Source organism: Scaptodrosophila lebanonensis, unplaced genomic scaffold, assembly GCF_003285725.1.
Source record: "Scaptodrosophila lebanonensis strain 11010-0011.00,11010-0021.00 unplaced genomic scaffold, SlebRS2 tig00000001-arrow-pilon, whole genome shotgun sequence".
NCBI classification, from domain to species: Eukaryota; Metazoa; Arthropoda; class Insecta; order Diptera; family Drosophilidae; genus Scaptodrosophila; species Scaptodrosophila lebanonensis.
The window spans coordinates 29,192,728-29,208,619 of NW_022060529.1; the positions used below are offsets into that span (position 1 = coordinate 29,192,728).

General features: G+C 40.0%; 1 protein-coding gene across 1 annotated transcript; it reads left to right on the plus strand.

The window, feature by feature from the left end:
* The first annotated feature begins 11,348 nt into the window (after nucleotides 1–11,348).
* On the plus strand, nucleotides 11,349–12,500 carry LOC115633952 (PRKR-interacting protein 1 homolog). The gene is made up of 2 exons (XM_030531470.1): nucleotides 11,349–11,501; nucleotides 11,752–12,500. Exons 1-2 carry the CDS (start codon nucleotides 11,349–11,351, stop codon nucleotides 12,199–12,201), a joined length of 603 nt encoding a protein of 200 aa, XP_030387330.1. The 3' UTR covers nucleotides 12,202–12,500.
* The last annotated feature ends 3,392 nt before the right edge of the window (nucleotides 12,501–15,892 follow it).

Sequence of the window (15,892 nt, forward strand, 5' to 3'; positions counted from 1 at the left end):
TTTTTTGCCGACATTGAAATACTCTGTACATATAAGTAATTAGAAATAAAATTTAAAAAAAAGTTAAGAAAATTAACAAGAAAATTTTGATTAATTATATCCCTCTCGGTATTCGAACTCACGTAAATGGTGTATAATTGCACATATACAAAGCTTCTATGTGCGCTTGGGCAGCAAATATATTTATGGCTATAACTTCTTGTAAAATCGGTCTATCATAGTGAAACTAAGCATACGGACACATAATCACTAACTGGGGTATTTGAGTTCGAAATTCCAAAAATTACGGGAGTTACGATTTGCGGCGGAGAGGGAGGGAAATTCAAAAATACACATTTTCTGCGTATTCACAAAAGGCATTTTGGACTAAAATTTGGTGTTCCTAGGTCACCTATATCTCAGACTCTATAAAACATAGGGACACCAAAATTTTTACGGCTGGCAAAAATCCTCTAAGTGAACCCTCCTCGATGGTGCCGGGTGGGCAATGGACACTTTATCTGTCTCGGAGAAAACGGGCTATACCTAGTGTCACTTGCGCACCTACATCTTAGGCGATGCGGTGCCTAGCAGAGACGAAGGTATCGTGTACCCTGATGGGCTTGAAACGGCACGACCACTGGAGTCATGGTTAGAGATGCCTGGCGGTTAGGCTTAAAACGCTAGGTGTGATTTCCCGATAAAAAAGTCAAAATGGAGGTCGTGAAGGAAGAAACAGGGTCTGGGATGTCAGCCCAAACGTCAATGGGAGGAAAAACCGCTACCGCCAGCGGTCACACCTCTACCGTGGGTGGTGCAGGCCACGGGAGTTGCAAAGCTACTGCCACGACAACGCAGCAGTGCCGTAGGCTCAGACTGCGAGAGCATCTCTACGGAGGCTGAAGAAATGCTTCTGCTCTCCTCAATCCCGGCGAGCACCGAAACCTCTAGCAAGGTCGTGGCCAAAAGGACGAAGAAGGGCATGAGAGCGAAGTCCCATTACAAGACAGCCCTAAAGATTAAGGCTCAGCTCAGCAACAACAGCAACCTAACCACAGAGGAGAGGAATAAGCTGGCCAGTGGAGCAGACCCTCAATTTACTCAAATGGCAAAATCCTGAGGTGCTACATGCACCTTCACCCTAACTTCACCACGCTCCACCCGACAATAGTAAGTAGAACAAGAACAACCATCCTCGTGAGGATAGGTATCTCGTACATATTGTCTAATTTCAGCACGGATGATTTCACAGATGTGGCGACTGCAAGGGCAAGCCAATGCTCGTGGTCTCCTATTACATGGCACACGAAAGGGAGGCGCCGCCAGAAGAGCTACACAGGGTAACAGAAGAGGGATGCGCAAAAAAGCGGCCCCTGACGGTATGGGGCAGCACAGATACCAATGACAGAGGTGAGTCAATCTTAAACTTCATACTACTTAATAGCATAAGTATAGGAAATGCAGGGGAGCTACCCACCTACGAGGGACCAACCCCTTCCAACGTTCTTGACCTTAGATGATACAGGGAGCAACATGGATGATGGGACTAGGACCCAAAGCACCCAAGCAACGCTACGCTGGAGAAGATTGGGTGGGCCTTGGACTCATTCGGGAGTTACAAGTCCGCCGGACTAGGTGGCATATTCCCAGCTATGTTGAAATCAACTAGAGAAGGGGTAGCCCCATGGCTACTCTCACTATACGAAGCATGTCTGAAGTTTTTTTCTATGTACCAGTAACCTGGAGGACTGCACGGGTCATATTTTTGCCGAAATCAGGCAAATGCAATAAGCGAGAGTATCTACCCACCCTTAGATCCCAACCAACGCGTCTTCTCTAAAGGAAAATCAGTGGATACAGTGCTACACTCCCTGGTAGCCTGTATAGAAAAAGCTCTCCACCATAAAGACTATGCAATGGGAGCGTTCCTGGACATCTCTGGCGCATTCAACTATGCAGAACACAGAAGAATGCATCAACATCTTCGTGGAAGAATTTATTGTTAATTTATTTTGATTAATTCAATTTTTCTTAGCTTTAATCTTTTCCTGGATCTGTTTATATTTTCCATATTACTTGTAGGATGCTGGGTGACCATGCTTATTGCATAATACTCAGTTAACCCTCTTTTTGTCCACTACTTTCTCAAATATGATGTTTCATTACTTGGACGATGGTTTCCGCCACATTTAATGCATTTTGAGGCAGTTCAGTTTCACATGTGTTTTTTCAAGAAATTATTTAATTTTAGTATATTTACGTGGGAAGTGGGGGAAAATCAAATCTGATTCTATCCAGATTCTGAGACAACGGATGGGCAGTCGGATTGAACCTAAATTTTGGCTTCCTCATATGATAGTTCATAAGTTTCAATGAAAATAAAGATCTCAACCAGCTCCAGTTCCATTGCCTGTTGCCCCCTCTTCGCAACCAACGACTAGTAAAGCCTCACAAAACTAGACTTTGTCCACGTTCCGCTTACTCTACATTACCAAAATGTTAGAGGTCTTTGGTCGTGGTGGTGGTATACTGATCGCAGTCAAATCCACCCTTCGATCAGAGCTTGTATATGTAAATATGACTGCTGAAGTAGAATTTATTGCTGTTAAAGTAATTATACCTACACATGCTGTATTTATCACTTGTTCTTATATTCATCCTTCTGCTGACGTTGTGGGTTGGTTGGCTACTTTTAACCGCTCCTTTGAGTCTGGTGATCTGTGCGCTTCTCTTTATTTTATTTTATTTATTTAGTACATCAACAATAATTCTGTCGAATATAATAATTTAAATTAAATTTTAACATTTTATATATATTAATATAAAAAATAAAATGATGATATAACCTCATATAACAATTTAAACTCAACTTAAAAGATAAGAAAGCCTAACACAAAGCTGTACAATAACGTCTATTAATGCCTCCGACACGTTGGGGGAATTTTATTTGCCAGTTGGCCAGCTACGCCCCGATTCACAGTCATAATGTGGTCAGACGCATTATAGACCTAAACAAGAGAGAACGCTACAGCCGAGCCTGTACTCTCCACAAAAAAGGGAAAATTAAAAAAAAAAAGTTAAAAACAAAATGAAATGATTAAAAAAAATTAATTAATTAATTAAATTAGAAGACATGTTTATGTTTCGTTTTAACAGCATACATTTACAGTCGACGCTCGTCTTGTTGTTATTTCTGCAGAGCACGATTCCTGAGTAGGCGAGTAGTTTTAAGAAGTAGTTTAAGTATAAGAAGAGATAAGTAGTTTGAAATTGGAGAGAGGAGTTGGAGTTCTGGTCTAGAAGTAAGCGAACGCGCACTGAAGCGCACCCACCTTTTGTGTAAATTTTGGAAATTAAAACCACGTGGAACGGATTCACTTGGCGTAGCGCCCTATTTTATTTGGTGGACACCTTGGCACTTTGGGGTGCCTAATTTATTATTTATTTCAGCAAACTCTGGCCGGCGAGCATACCCGCGGCAGAGTAACAACATTACAAGTGGCGCCCGAGCAGGGACCCCAAAGAAGATTGAGGTTATATCCGACCGAGTGTAGAGAGAAGCGCGTGGATTTACGATGCTACGAACGAGCTGGATACGTGCGCTGCGGAAGGAAGAGCTCAGCGCGGTGTTGCGTGAGTTCGAAATTGAAGAGACCGACAACGTGGAGGCGTTGCGGTCGCGGCTATCCACGTTCGTGAAGTCGACCAAGGAAGAGTACCGACCCCGCCTGGAAGAGCTGGCGGCGTACCATGAAAACATGTAAAACACTGGGATTAGATTACGTCCATATGGCCAACGGGGCGGTGACTGTGGGCGGCCAAACTGTAGAACTGCGAGCGGGCGGTCAACGGCCACGCAGGCGGCGGAGGCAGAACCGCAGGGCCCGGCATGCAGCTTCAGTGACCAACGCGCAGGCGGGGCCCACTATAGCTGCCCACCTAACGGAGCAGCAGGCCCAGACGGCAACCAGGTTTCGAGAGCGTCACAGGAGTCTCGTCGGCGGCTGTGCACACAATCCGGATGAAAGACGAGCGTCCCATCAAGCAGCGGTATTACCCCCGGAATCCGGCCATGCAAGCAGTAATCAACCAAGAAGTCGACGAATTGCTGGCAGAGAGCTGCATTGAGCGCTCCGACAGCGCCTACAGCGCACCCATTGTGTTGGTGCGCAAGAAGACAGGCGCCTGGAGGATGTGCATCGACTATCGACAGCTGAACGAACGCTCAGAACCAGATGCGTACCCAATTCCGCGGATCCAGCACATTTTGGAGCAGCTGCTTCCGGCGACTGCGGGCGGCCAATCTGCGAATAAATCGGGATAAGTGCGAATTCTTTCGTAAATCCATTAGGTACCTGGGGCATCTAGTGACGGAGGCCGGCATCCAAATGGATCCGGGGCAGGTGGCAGCCATCCGCGAGCTGAAGCCACCATCAAATCTGAAGCAACTGCGGCAGTACATCGGGATGGCCTCGTGGTACCGGCGCTTTGTGCCCAATTTCGCCACAACGGTCGGCCCACTCACCGAACTGTTGGAAAAGGGCTGCAAGTGGAGTTGGGAAACACCGCAGCAGGAGGCATTTGAGTGCATCCAAAGACAGCTCATAGAAGCGTCGGTGTTAGCGTGCCCCGATTTCACGCAACGCTTCTGCCTACAGACTGACGCCAGCGAGTACGGGCTGGGCGCGGTTTTACACAAAACGTAGACGGCTAGGAGCATGTGATTTCCTACGCCAGTAGGAAACTGCAGAAGGCAGAGTTCAACTACAGCGCCACAGAGAAGGAGTGCCTGGCCATTGTTTGGGGAATCCGAAAGTTGCGACACTATCTGGAAAGCTACCGCTTTACCGTCGTGACCGACCACTTGGCTTTGCGATGGCTCAACTCAATCGAGAACCCCACTGGTCGCATCGCACGCTGGGCCTTGCAGCTACAACAGTATGCATTCGACGTCCAGTACCGGAAAGGAACCCTGAACGTGGTGGCCGACGCGCTGTCACGACAGCCGCGCGAGGTGGCCGGCCGTGCACACGTGGAGCCAGAGGCAGCGCCAACTTGTAAATGGTTACAGCGGCTGACGGCAGCGGTGTTGGAGAGTCCCAGCAAGTACCCATATTACGCCATACAGAACGACAGGATATACCGCCGCATCGCCCATGTGCTAGGAGAAGATGAGGTGTCACCATGGAGGCTATGCGTGGCCGCGCCTCTACGACAGGAGGTGTTGAGAGAATGCCACGGCGACGCAACGGCGGGCCATATGGGAGTACGCCGAACCTGTACGCTCGTTGCAGACCGATACCACTGGCCTGATCTGTATCGCGACGTAGCGAAGTATGTGCACCAGTGCCTGTTGTGCCAACGCTATAAAGCCCAGCAACAGCTGACGGCAGGTAAGATGTATTTCAAACCAGCGGAGGCAGCGTGGGACGTCGTCTGCGCCGATTTTGTGGGGCCGCTGTCGCGGTCCAAACGAGGCAACGCGTATCTGGTGGATAAGTTCAGTAAATGGGCAGAACTGGTCCCCATCCGCAAGGCGACGGCAGCGGCAGTGAAGCTGGCCTTACGAGAGCGGATTCTGGCGCGGTTTGGCACACCAAGAAAGCTCATTACAGACAACGGAGCCCAGTTTACGAGCCGCGCGCTGAAGCAGTTCCTCGCCGAGGCTGCAACAACTGACGGCACCATATACACCTCAGGACAACCCCACGGAGCGGACCAATAGAACGGTCAAAATATTGATTGCTCAGCTGGCGGACGGGCAGCACAATACGTGGGACGAACAACTGCCGGAAGCACAATTGGCCATTAATACAGCAATTTCAGGCGCAACAGCCACTACAGCACCCATTGCAGAATCCAGAGGATGACGACACGTCAGCACCACGCGGCGGAAATGCAGAAAACAACAATGCGACAGAGCGAACAGCTGACGGTGAAGGTACAGGTGGCGTTGACAGGTGGCCAAACGCGAGGGGTGGCAGCGCTGCCACCCAGCTGCTACACATCTGCCATTCGACCCCTTGGGGAAAGGGGGAGGTGTAACGACGCGTTGCGCAGCAACCAGCTGTGCGTCATTACGAGTAATTTTAAGCTAATAAGTAATTGTAAGAATAGTAAGCCATAAAGGCGGGTAATTTTAAGTCGGGTTTTAGTTAGTTCTCTTCTGGCTCATGCCCAACGCGCACTGAAGCGCTCTGTATCATTTTTTTACAATTAAAGAAACACGTGGAGAAGTTTTGGCATACCGCCCTCTTTTATTTGTTGGACACCTCGGCACTTTGGGGTGCCTAATTTATTTCAGCATACTCTGGCCGGCGAGCATACCCGCGGCAGAGTAACAACGTTATGATATATACCAAGATTAATTTTATAAACATGAACTCAATATAATTAAACTAAACAAATGATGATTAATATAATTTAAAATAGCATAATTATTTTTAATTTATAAAAATAGGAATTTACGTTTAAAAATGTCTAGCCTTAAAAAATAATTAGTAATTAGTATTACTTAATTAATATTTCTTTATCAAGAATTAAAGAATATTAAGCTTTCAACTGCTCTTGATCCGAGTCTATTCCGTTAGCTGGCATTGAGTGAATTTTCATTGATCATTCATACAAATAAGGGCATTTCTTTTCGCCTAATTTTTTTGGTTTCTTCCATATTTGATGTATATTGTTGTATATGAAGTCGCTATTGAACTAATTTTATTTCATTTTATTTTTATTTAATAAATCAACAAATGGTACTGTCAATACATATTCAAAACTATGATTTATATTATATGTATTGTAATAGCTTTACTTTATAAAGATATCTAATAATACAACGTTATACATAATTTCAACTTAAAAGATAAGAAAGCTTAAGAAAAAACTGTACAATAACGTCTATTACTGCCTCCGGCACGTTGGGGGAAGTTTATTTGCCATTTGGCCAGCTATGCCCCGAATGACAGCCATATGTGGTCAGAGATATTATAGACCTAAAAATCTAAAAAAGATAGTAAGTAGAGGAGGAAAATTAATTCTACTTAACAGCTAATTAAGCATAAAGAGAAAGAGTAAAATCTCCAGCTCGGTGGGGGACTCACAGCAGTAAGTGGTCAGAGATTTCCCCGGAGATAACTAAAAAGGCTACATTTTATAGAATAGAGAGAGAGTTCTGTTGAAAGTGAAAAATCATTATAATTAAAATAAATTACCCGAAAACGATAATCAGTTGTACATCTGGACAAGACGAATGGCAAAAAATTCCTTGTTGATCTACAAGGAACTGAAAAGTTGAGGTGACTTAAGAGAGCGCAGGAGTCCACCTCACCGATAACCAACTTGTGGAGAAAAACTATTCCAAGACCAGGATCTCACCTAAGACCACGTAAAGCAAAATGCAAGAATTTCTTCTAAACAGATTCAATACGTTCATTATGTTTTATATACTGTGAGCACCAGGCACAAGAGAAATATTCAAGCACAGGGCATACTATAGAAGTGTAAAGAAGTTTGGTAGTATAAGGGTCTGTAAATTCCTTGGACCATCGTTTTATGAATCCAAGTATACCCTTTGTTTTACTTACAATGCTAGAGATGTGAAGATTGAAGTTCAATTTGAAATCAAAAATAACCCCAAAGTCTTCAACAGTTGATATACGCTGCAATAACACATTGTCAATCGTATACGTGACTAAAAGGGGCAAAGTTCGATGAAAGGTCATGAACTTACATTTAGAACAATTGAGGTGCAAGTGGCTTTCTAAGCACCAAGGTTGCATGCAGTTCGGATCATCCTGCAGGCGTTGAAAATGAAGAGGGTTTTTGTCAGACAGAATACATAAGTTTCACATCAACAGCATACATAAGTGTATGAGAGTGTGACAAGATAGAGGGTAGATCATTAATAAATAATGTAAAAGACCTAGATGACTACCTTTAGGCACACCTGATGATGCAAAAACGAGCTGGGTCCTGTTGTTTAAATATAATGAAATCCAAAACATAAAGCGGCGGGAAATCTTATGAGACTAAACTTAAAGAGCAGAAGGTCATGGCTTACAGATTCAAATGCTTTACTGAAGTCAGTGTAAATGACATCAGTTTGCATTTTAAGAATAAAAGCATAACTTATCAGGGAAATACATTCAAGCAAATTGGTCGTAGTAGCCAGTCTCTTCATAAAACTATGTTGAGCAGGAAATATGATAGATTTGCAGAGGTGCTGCAAAGTGCCACAAACTATTTTTTCAAATAGTTTTGGTATAGCGGACAACTTTGCAATACCTCTGTAATTCGAAATATCAGACTTACCACCCTTTTTATATAAAGGAATTATAAAAGATTCTCTCCATATATCTGGAAAGATTAAAGAATCAAGCGACGAATTAAAGAGTTTAAGCAATGGTTGTAAAAGGTATCTAGAACACTCCTTGAGTACACAACTAGGAATATTGTCTACACCAGGAGAGTAAGAGGATTTTAAAGACTTGATAGCGGACAGTAGACAGCTATCAGTAATAATGGGAGCAAAAATAGAGTGGGAAGATGAAATGCAATAAGGATAAGAGGTATTACTAAAAGAAAAAGAGGAATATGTTGATTGAAAGAAGATGACAAGCAAGTCAGCAGCTTTAGAATCATTGCTATCTTTTATGTCATCATGTTGAAGGAAGGGAAGAAGTTTTACGTTTTGAGTTAACGAAATTATAACACTGTTTAGGGTCCTGTGAGAATTGTAAATTACATCGGGCAAGGTAATTATTATAACACTAGCAGGTCTTTCCCGTCTCTGCCGGGTTAAGTAAAATGAGTTTAAAATGAAAGGTCCGGGAGGAGTGCATCAAAAAAAAAAAAAAACTCAAGCTCATACTTTCTCTGACTTAGGAGAATCTGGATACTAGTTTGGTTATTCTAAGCTTTATACTTTCTGAGATCCTTGCGTTCATACAGACAGACGGACGAATGGACATGTCTATATCGACTCGTCATGTCATCCTGATCAATAATATATGTATGTACATATACAAGGTGCGTTCCAAAGTAAACAGGACTTTTTGAATCTAGCGCCCCCTGGTGGCGCTATCTATATGTCGACTGGTGCGTTAGAATCTGCTATTTATCGATTGTCCAGTGAGAATTTCATGACATTTCATCGATTGGAAGTGAAGTTATTGCGTTTTAAGTGTCAGTATGTTTGTGTTATCTGTGCAAAAATGGGCTTCGAACAAAAAGCCAATATTAAATTTTGTTTTAAAATTGGTAAAACTTTTATTGAAACGTTTCAATTGATGGAACAAGTTTATGGCGGTGATTGCCTATCCCGTAGCAGACTGCACGAGTGGTTTCAACGTTTTCCAAGTGGTCGTGAGGACATAAATGACGATCAACATGTGGGCCAATCAAAATTCGTTATCACCGAAAATTCCATCGAAACTGTGCGTGAATTCATAAAAAATCAGCCGAAATCATCATTGAAATTGATGGAAATGGAATTGAACATCTCTAAAACATCGATTTATCGAATTTTCACCGAACATTTGGGCTTACGAAAGGTGTGTGCACGGTTTGTTCCGCACAAATTGACTGACGACCAAAAATTGCTCTCATCGATCGACTCTTGTGACCGATTATTTGACCAAAAATCACATTTTAACCATTAACCACTCACCGTATTCACCTGATATGGCACCGTGCGACTTCTACCTTTTCGGAAAAATGCATTTGTCGGTGCGAAAATAGCGGGTTGCGGGAATTATAGCTTGGAAAAAATTTATTTACCCTTTTTCTAGCTTTACTTTATTTTTCACCATATATTTTTTTCCTTAGTAATAATAATAAAATCTATCAAAATAATCTTCATGCTCGAGGATAAGCCGTTTTTTTCTTCTTCGCTGCCTTAAGATATGTCTAAAGTGTATAAACAAAGTGTTCGCGAAGTGGAGCGGGTCTTCAGCAGGTGAATTTAGTTAAATCCAAATTAAGAAATGGTATGAATCTAAATACGCTTAACTCCATTTTAAGCTTAAGTTAGGTTTTTTGTAAGCAAAATAAACCATATTCATAATTATATTAATTAATTTTCAATTTAAGATATGGACTTAATCGTAAAAAGAAAATTATCCTGACTAAGAGACAGTGAGTTTAGATGAACAACTGTAGAATTTTTAGCTTTATTTTAATGTGAATTTTCTATTATTATTTTCACAAGAATCTCATATTATTATTATAAATTATGAATTAAGAATATAGAATTAATATGAAAACATTAAAACAGAAATTTAACCAAGAAAATAGTGTTTTTAAAGCCGGCTTGTTTTTTAGCTTATTTTGCCTTGGATTTAGCCATTTTTTGCAATCTAGCTGTTTTTGCTCAAAAAATAATGACAGCACTGGCTGTGTGACACAAGACGCACTCATATTCATACAAATTCAAATCATTTTCAATGTTTCAATTCGATTCCATTCTTTTCAACGTACCTTATGAGTAAAGCCATGCAGCTGTCTAATATGTATTTGTGTTATAAAATTGTGTATTCATTTTTGCGTTTAGTAACATTAAAAATTTTAATATTCGAAACATATTTTCATAGGGCTAGCCATGTTTTTCTTTCTAGAGTTATATTTAGTGGTCGTTAATAGTAAAACTGGGGAAACATCGATGTTTCGATTTTTTTGAGGGAAGAACTTCGATATATCGAAATTCCACTAACAAATTTTCAAACAAAAATTAATATACTTAGGGCACTTCGTTTTGATTTGTCTTATTTATAAAAGTGCAAAACGTTTTGAAACAAACGATATTTTCATAACTCCAAATAATAAACTAAAAACAATATAAAGTATAACATAAAAAATTATAGCTAATGACTAATTTCAGATTGATTTGATTGTTGATACTTATAAATAGGGCACTTCATTTTGTATAGTCCTCTTATTCATAAAGTTATGTTTTCTTATATAATACGAACGGTTTCAACACAAAACAATATTTTCATAAATTCAAAGAATATTTTGTTAGCATAACATAAAAAATATATATAATTCATGACTAATTATTTGAGATCCACTCATTTTTGTTAATAAAAATGAGCATGTTTGTATTAGGGGTTTTATTCAAAAATGCAAATTAAAGCTTTTACTAACATAGCTTTTCCCGCGATTTTTTTTTTCAAATAGTAAAAAACATCGAAAATCGGAAATAAAACATCGATGTTTGGAAAAAATTACAAAACATCGATGTATCGATTTTACATCGATGTTTCGCCCAGCACTACTGCCTTATTCCAAAAAGGGATGACTATTTAATGAACATTTCATGTTAAAATAGCATGTAATATCAGTGAATAATAAAGAAATCATAATATATACATATGTCTTTTATCAAAAACTTGGTTAAGGAAACCGAACAAAGCCCCATTAGGCGAAAAACAGACGCCGATGGGTCAAAGTCGGGCGAGAAGATATTTGTTAAAACGGCCACCGATTTGCAAAGACTAAAACTAGAAAAACTTATGAAAAATCCGGTAAAATTCCATATTTATTTCAAAATTTACAAATTTTACACTTGATGCCACTAAATAGTAGTTGTAAATACTGCAACTACTTCGTATATGTATATGAATATAGTATATGAATCCCAATCATAACATGTTCTTTAATAAATGGGAATATTGCAAATATTGAAATATCAAATGTTCGGCTGTTATAACGAATTATTTGTGGCATCCGTGTAAAATGCTTATAATTTTATCCATCTTTTTTATTCCTATGCAGGACAAACCAGTAGTAATACCTGAGCAACGGCGCGAAAAAGACTACATGGCTACGGTGCCGACATTCGTTCGCAATGTCATGGGCAGTAGTGCAGGGGCCGGCTCTGGTGAATTCCATGTTTATCGTCACTTGCGCCGGAAAGAATATGCACGTCAGAAGAACATACAAGCAAAAAGTGCACGCGAGGAGGCTGATGAAGCGTACCAACAAAAATTGGATGACAATCGTCGGCTAGCAGAGGAGCGCACCGCAAAGAAAAGAGCAAAGCGTATGAAGAAAAAGAATCGGGAAAAACGTTTACGATTAAAAAAAAACACGGGTTCAAAAGAGCACTCTAGTCAATCCAGTGAAAGTGCGTCAGATGAGCAGAATGAAGCAGACATGGCTATGGTACACAAAAAATTAACCAAAAGCGACTTGGAAACAGTAGAGACAGTAGATAAAGCTTAGAACAAGAAAAAACAGAATTGGAATCCAGCTGCTAACATTTATAGTAGTGTACATTATTAATATGAATTTATGTAAATATATCCCAAAATTCGTAAATGTACTTATGTATGTATGTATGTATTTTAGGGAGTTAGTTTCATATGTACTTTTGGAAAGGTACAAGAGTATACATATTAGGTTTTCGGAAAAATGCAGGTGCACATGCACTTTCTATTGTTTTTTCGGCTATTAGTTCAATATTAACTTCGTATACAAGTATGTATATGCATATAAATTAAAGAATCCAACAAAACTATTAGCGAAAAGAAATACCTTCCTTTTTATTTAAATTAAAAAAAGTTATGCTATTTTAATTTATATTAATTTGTTTATTTAAAGATATTTGAGTTCCTTTTTTAATAAAGAAATATCATAATATAAAAATAAATATACATATGTATACATATGTTTTCTTTTCATTCGCTACCTCTTTATTTGTAATACGTACATACATATACACATGTTTGCGCATAATTGCACACAACACATGCACGCACAAATACATAAATAAGTATAAGCACGTACATACATGCATATTTTATACGGTCATACTCGGGTAAAACCCGCGCAATACTCGGGTAAAACCTGCGCAATACTCGAGTAATACCCGAGTATATCTCGCGCAATACTCGAGCAATAACGGCAAACGCTCATTCTGCAAAGTCTGGTTTGTTTTGATCAGGACCCAGCCAACTTAAACGAAGTGACCGAGCGTGAACTGTTTGAAAGCAAACCAATCAAGGCTGGTACCCGTTCGCAACGAACAGAATACTCGAAGTGATCGAGTCTGAACCAATCAAGACCGGTGCTTGTTCGTAAAAATAGAAAGATTGCTCATGCAAGTTCGATCATAAGAAAAATGCTGAGAGTACTCAACTCGTTCGAGCTCATTTGCAGCCAAGCAAAGATTTGATTTGATTGAATTTTCAGCAACGGTGATCGAACATACTTATTCCAGTTCTCTGGTAGATACATATGTATGTATATTCTCGATTAGCATGGCTGTTCGTCCGTATGATCATATCTAGTGAACATCTGAAGACCTAAGAGACTATAAGGGATAGATAGACTTAATACACAATACAATTTTTACAAGTATACCCTCTAAGGCTTAGTACGAATGTATGTAACACACAGATGCACACGTGACAGACCCCACAAAGTATATATTATTGATCACTATAACAAGACGAGTCGATATAGCCATGTCCGTCTGTATGGGAGCAAGGATCTCAGCAAGTACAAGAGCAAGAATAATCAAATGTATTATCGAGGTTCCGGTAAGCCCACGTAGGTCAAGTTTGTTTTTTATTCTGATACACTACCCCGCTATTAGTGGCGGTTAGTAATTATGCCTCTGTATGTTAAGCTTCATCAGGATAGATCAATTATGTCGAAAGTTATAGCCATAAATGTAATCTCTGCCTTTGTTGTTGTTGGTGCTTTGACTTAATTCTGTACTGCACACGCACAGGCACGATTCTGTCTGTTGAGTACAGGCTATTTCGAGTTTGTATTTTTTTTCTGATGCACCCCCCACTCCCCCGTTATTCGTGCTTTTCCCATAACTGTAATTTTTCGAATTTTCAAACTAAAATTTGGTTATTACATCCAATTAGAGATTATGTGTCCGTATGTTAAGTTTCATCATGATTGGTCAATTCTGGAAAAAGTTATAACCATAACTAAAATCGCTGCCCATGCTCTTCCCGCAGCTGTTGTTGTTGCTGCTTTGGTTCAACTTTGTACTGCATATACATATACACGCATATAAACACGCAGAGACACGATTCTGATGTAAATGAAAACTGGTCATGAACATGTCTCCACTTTCGTATGTAAAAGGTGTGTTCCAAAGTAAACAAGACTTAAAAAAAAAAAAAAACATGGTTTTTTCGGCAAAATCAATTTATTTTATTCAAAATAGTCTCCTTCTGCTTCAATACAGCTTTTTGCACGATCCAAAAGAATGTCGAACGAGTGTTTTGGCTCGTTGGCCGGTATGGCCGCCAGTATGCCGGTGCAAGCCTTTTGAATGGCCTCTACGTCTGCATAACGCTTTCCTTTCATGGGCAAATCCGAAAAGGTAGAAGTCGCACGGTGCCATATCAGGTGAATACGGCGAGTGGTTAATGGTTGAAATGTGATTTTTGGTCAAATAACGGTCACAAGCGTCGATCGTCTGAGCAATTTTTGATCGTCAGTCAATTTGTGCGGAACAAACCGTGCACACACCAAAATGCGATAAATCGATGTTTTGGAGATGTTCAATTCCATTTCCATCAATTTCAGTGATGATTTCGGCTGATTTTTTATGAATTCACGCACAGTTTCGATGGAATTTTCGGTGATCACGAATTTTGATTGGCCCACATGTTGATCGTCATTTACTATATGTCCTCACGACCACTTTGAAAACGTTAAAACCACTCGTGCACTCTGCTACGGGATAGGCAATCATTGAATGTATTGAATATTTTAAATTTAATGAAATTATTATTATTGTTAATTCCACTTACAATTGCAAATTGCAAGCAGCTTATAATTTAAGCTATAGCAACTAAGGCCTTAAGCTTATGAGTATCAATTTATGTATTTACAATATGTTGACTTAAGTCTAGATTTACTTACATTGGTTTTTGTTTTTAACAAGGCGGCTATTTTAGGTTTTTTTTTTGTATCAGATGGTAGAGATTCACAGTTTTAAGGAATGCAATTGTTTGATAAATATTTTTGTGTGAAGTTATTTTTTGTATTGTTGATTCCAGAAATTTGGATCTTTCTTGTTGAAATTTAGTACACTCTAGAAATATGTGGTTCAAGGTTATTGTGGTGCTGCAATTGGGCATGTGGGTGGTGGGGATTTTTACATGAAATGTACAGAGTATATTAGGTTTGCGGGAGGTGAAAAATGTAACAGGCAGAAGATGGCGTGGCAGACCCCACAAAGTATATATATTCTTGATCAGCATGACAAGACAAGTCCTTCTAGCCCTGTCTGTCTGTCCGTATGAACACCTGGATCTCAGAGATCTAGAGACACCAAATTATGCACAAAGATGCCTTATGTGTGTACGCTGTGCAAGTTTGTTTTATTTTATGTATGACCAAGCAGTGCCCGCAGCTGTTATTACTGCTTTTCACAGGCTCACGAGACATACACAGACGTACACTTACAAGCATAATTAATCTACACATATGTACAGAGTATTTCAAAGTCGGGCACCCGACTTTAGCTTCTCTACTTGTTTTATTATAAAGCTGTGAGTGGGGTTGGTGTGTCCGAGTCGAAGTTGCATCAATTTTATTGTGTTTAGTCGTGATAAATTCGAGCTTGGAATATTGTTGTTTGTAGTTTTCCCAGAGTTTACAATTTTATGATGTTGGAAGGTGTGGCTGCTGTGGTTATTCAGTTTTTGTTTAATGTGTTTTCGTATATCTGATGAGTTCAAATTCTGTTCTATTTTAAGGGGGTATTCGTATATCTGATGAGTTCAAATTCTGTTCTATTTTAAAGGGGTATTTAAGAGCATTTTGTGCGGTTTTATCTGTCATTTCATTTCCCGATATTTGACAGTGTCCTGGAACCCAGATAAATAGAAATTTGTATGTACCCCAAATATTCGCGAATGCACAGCCGAGTGTCAAACCT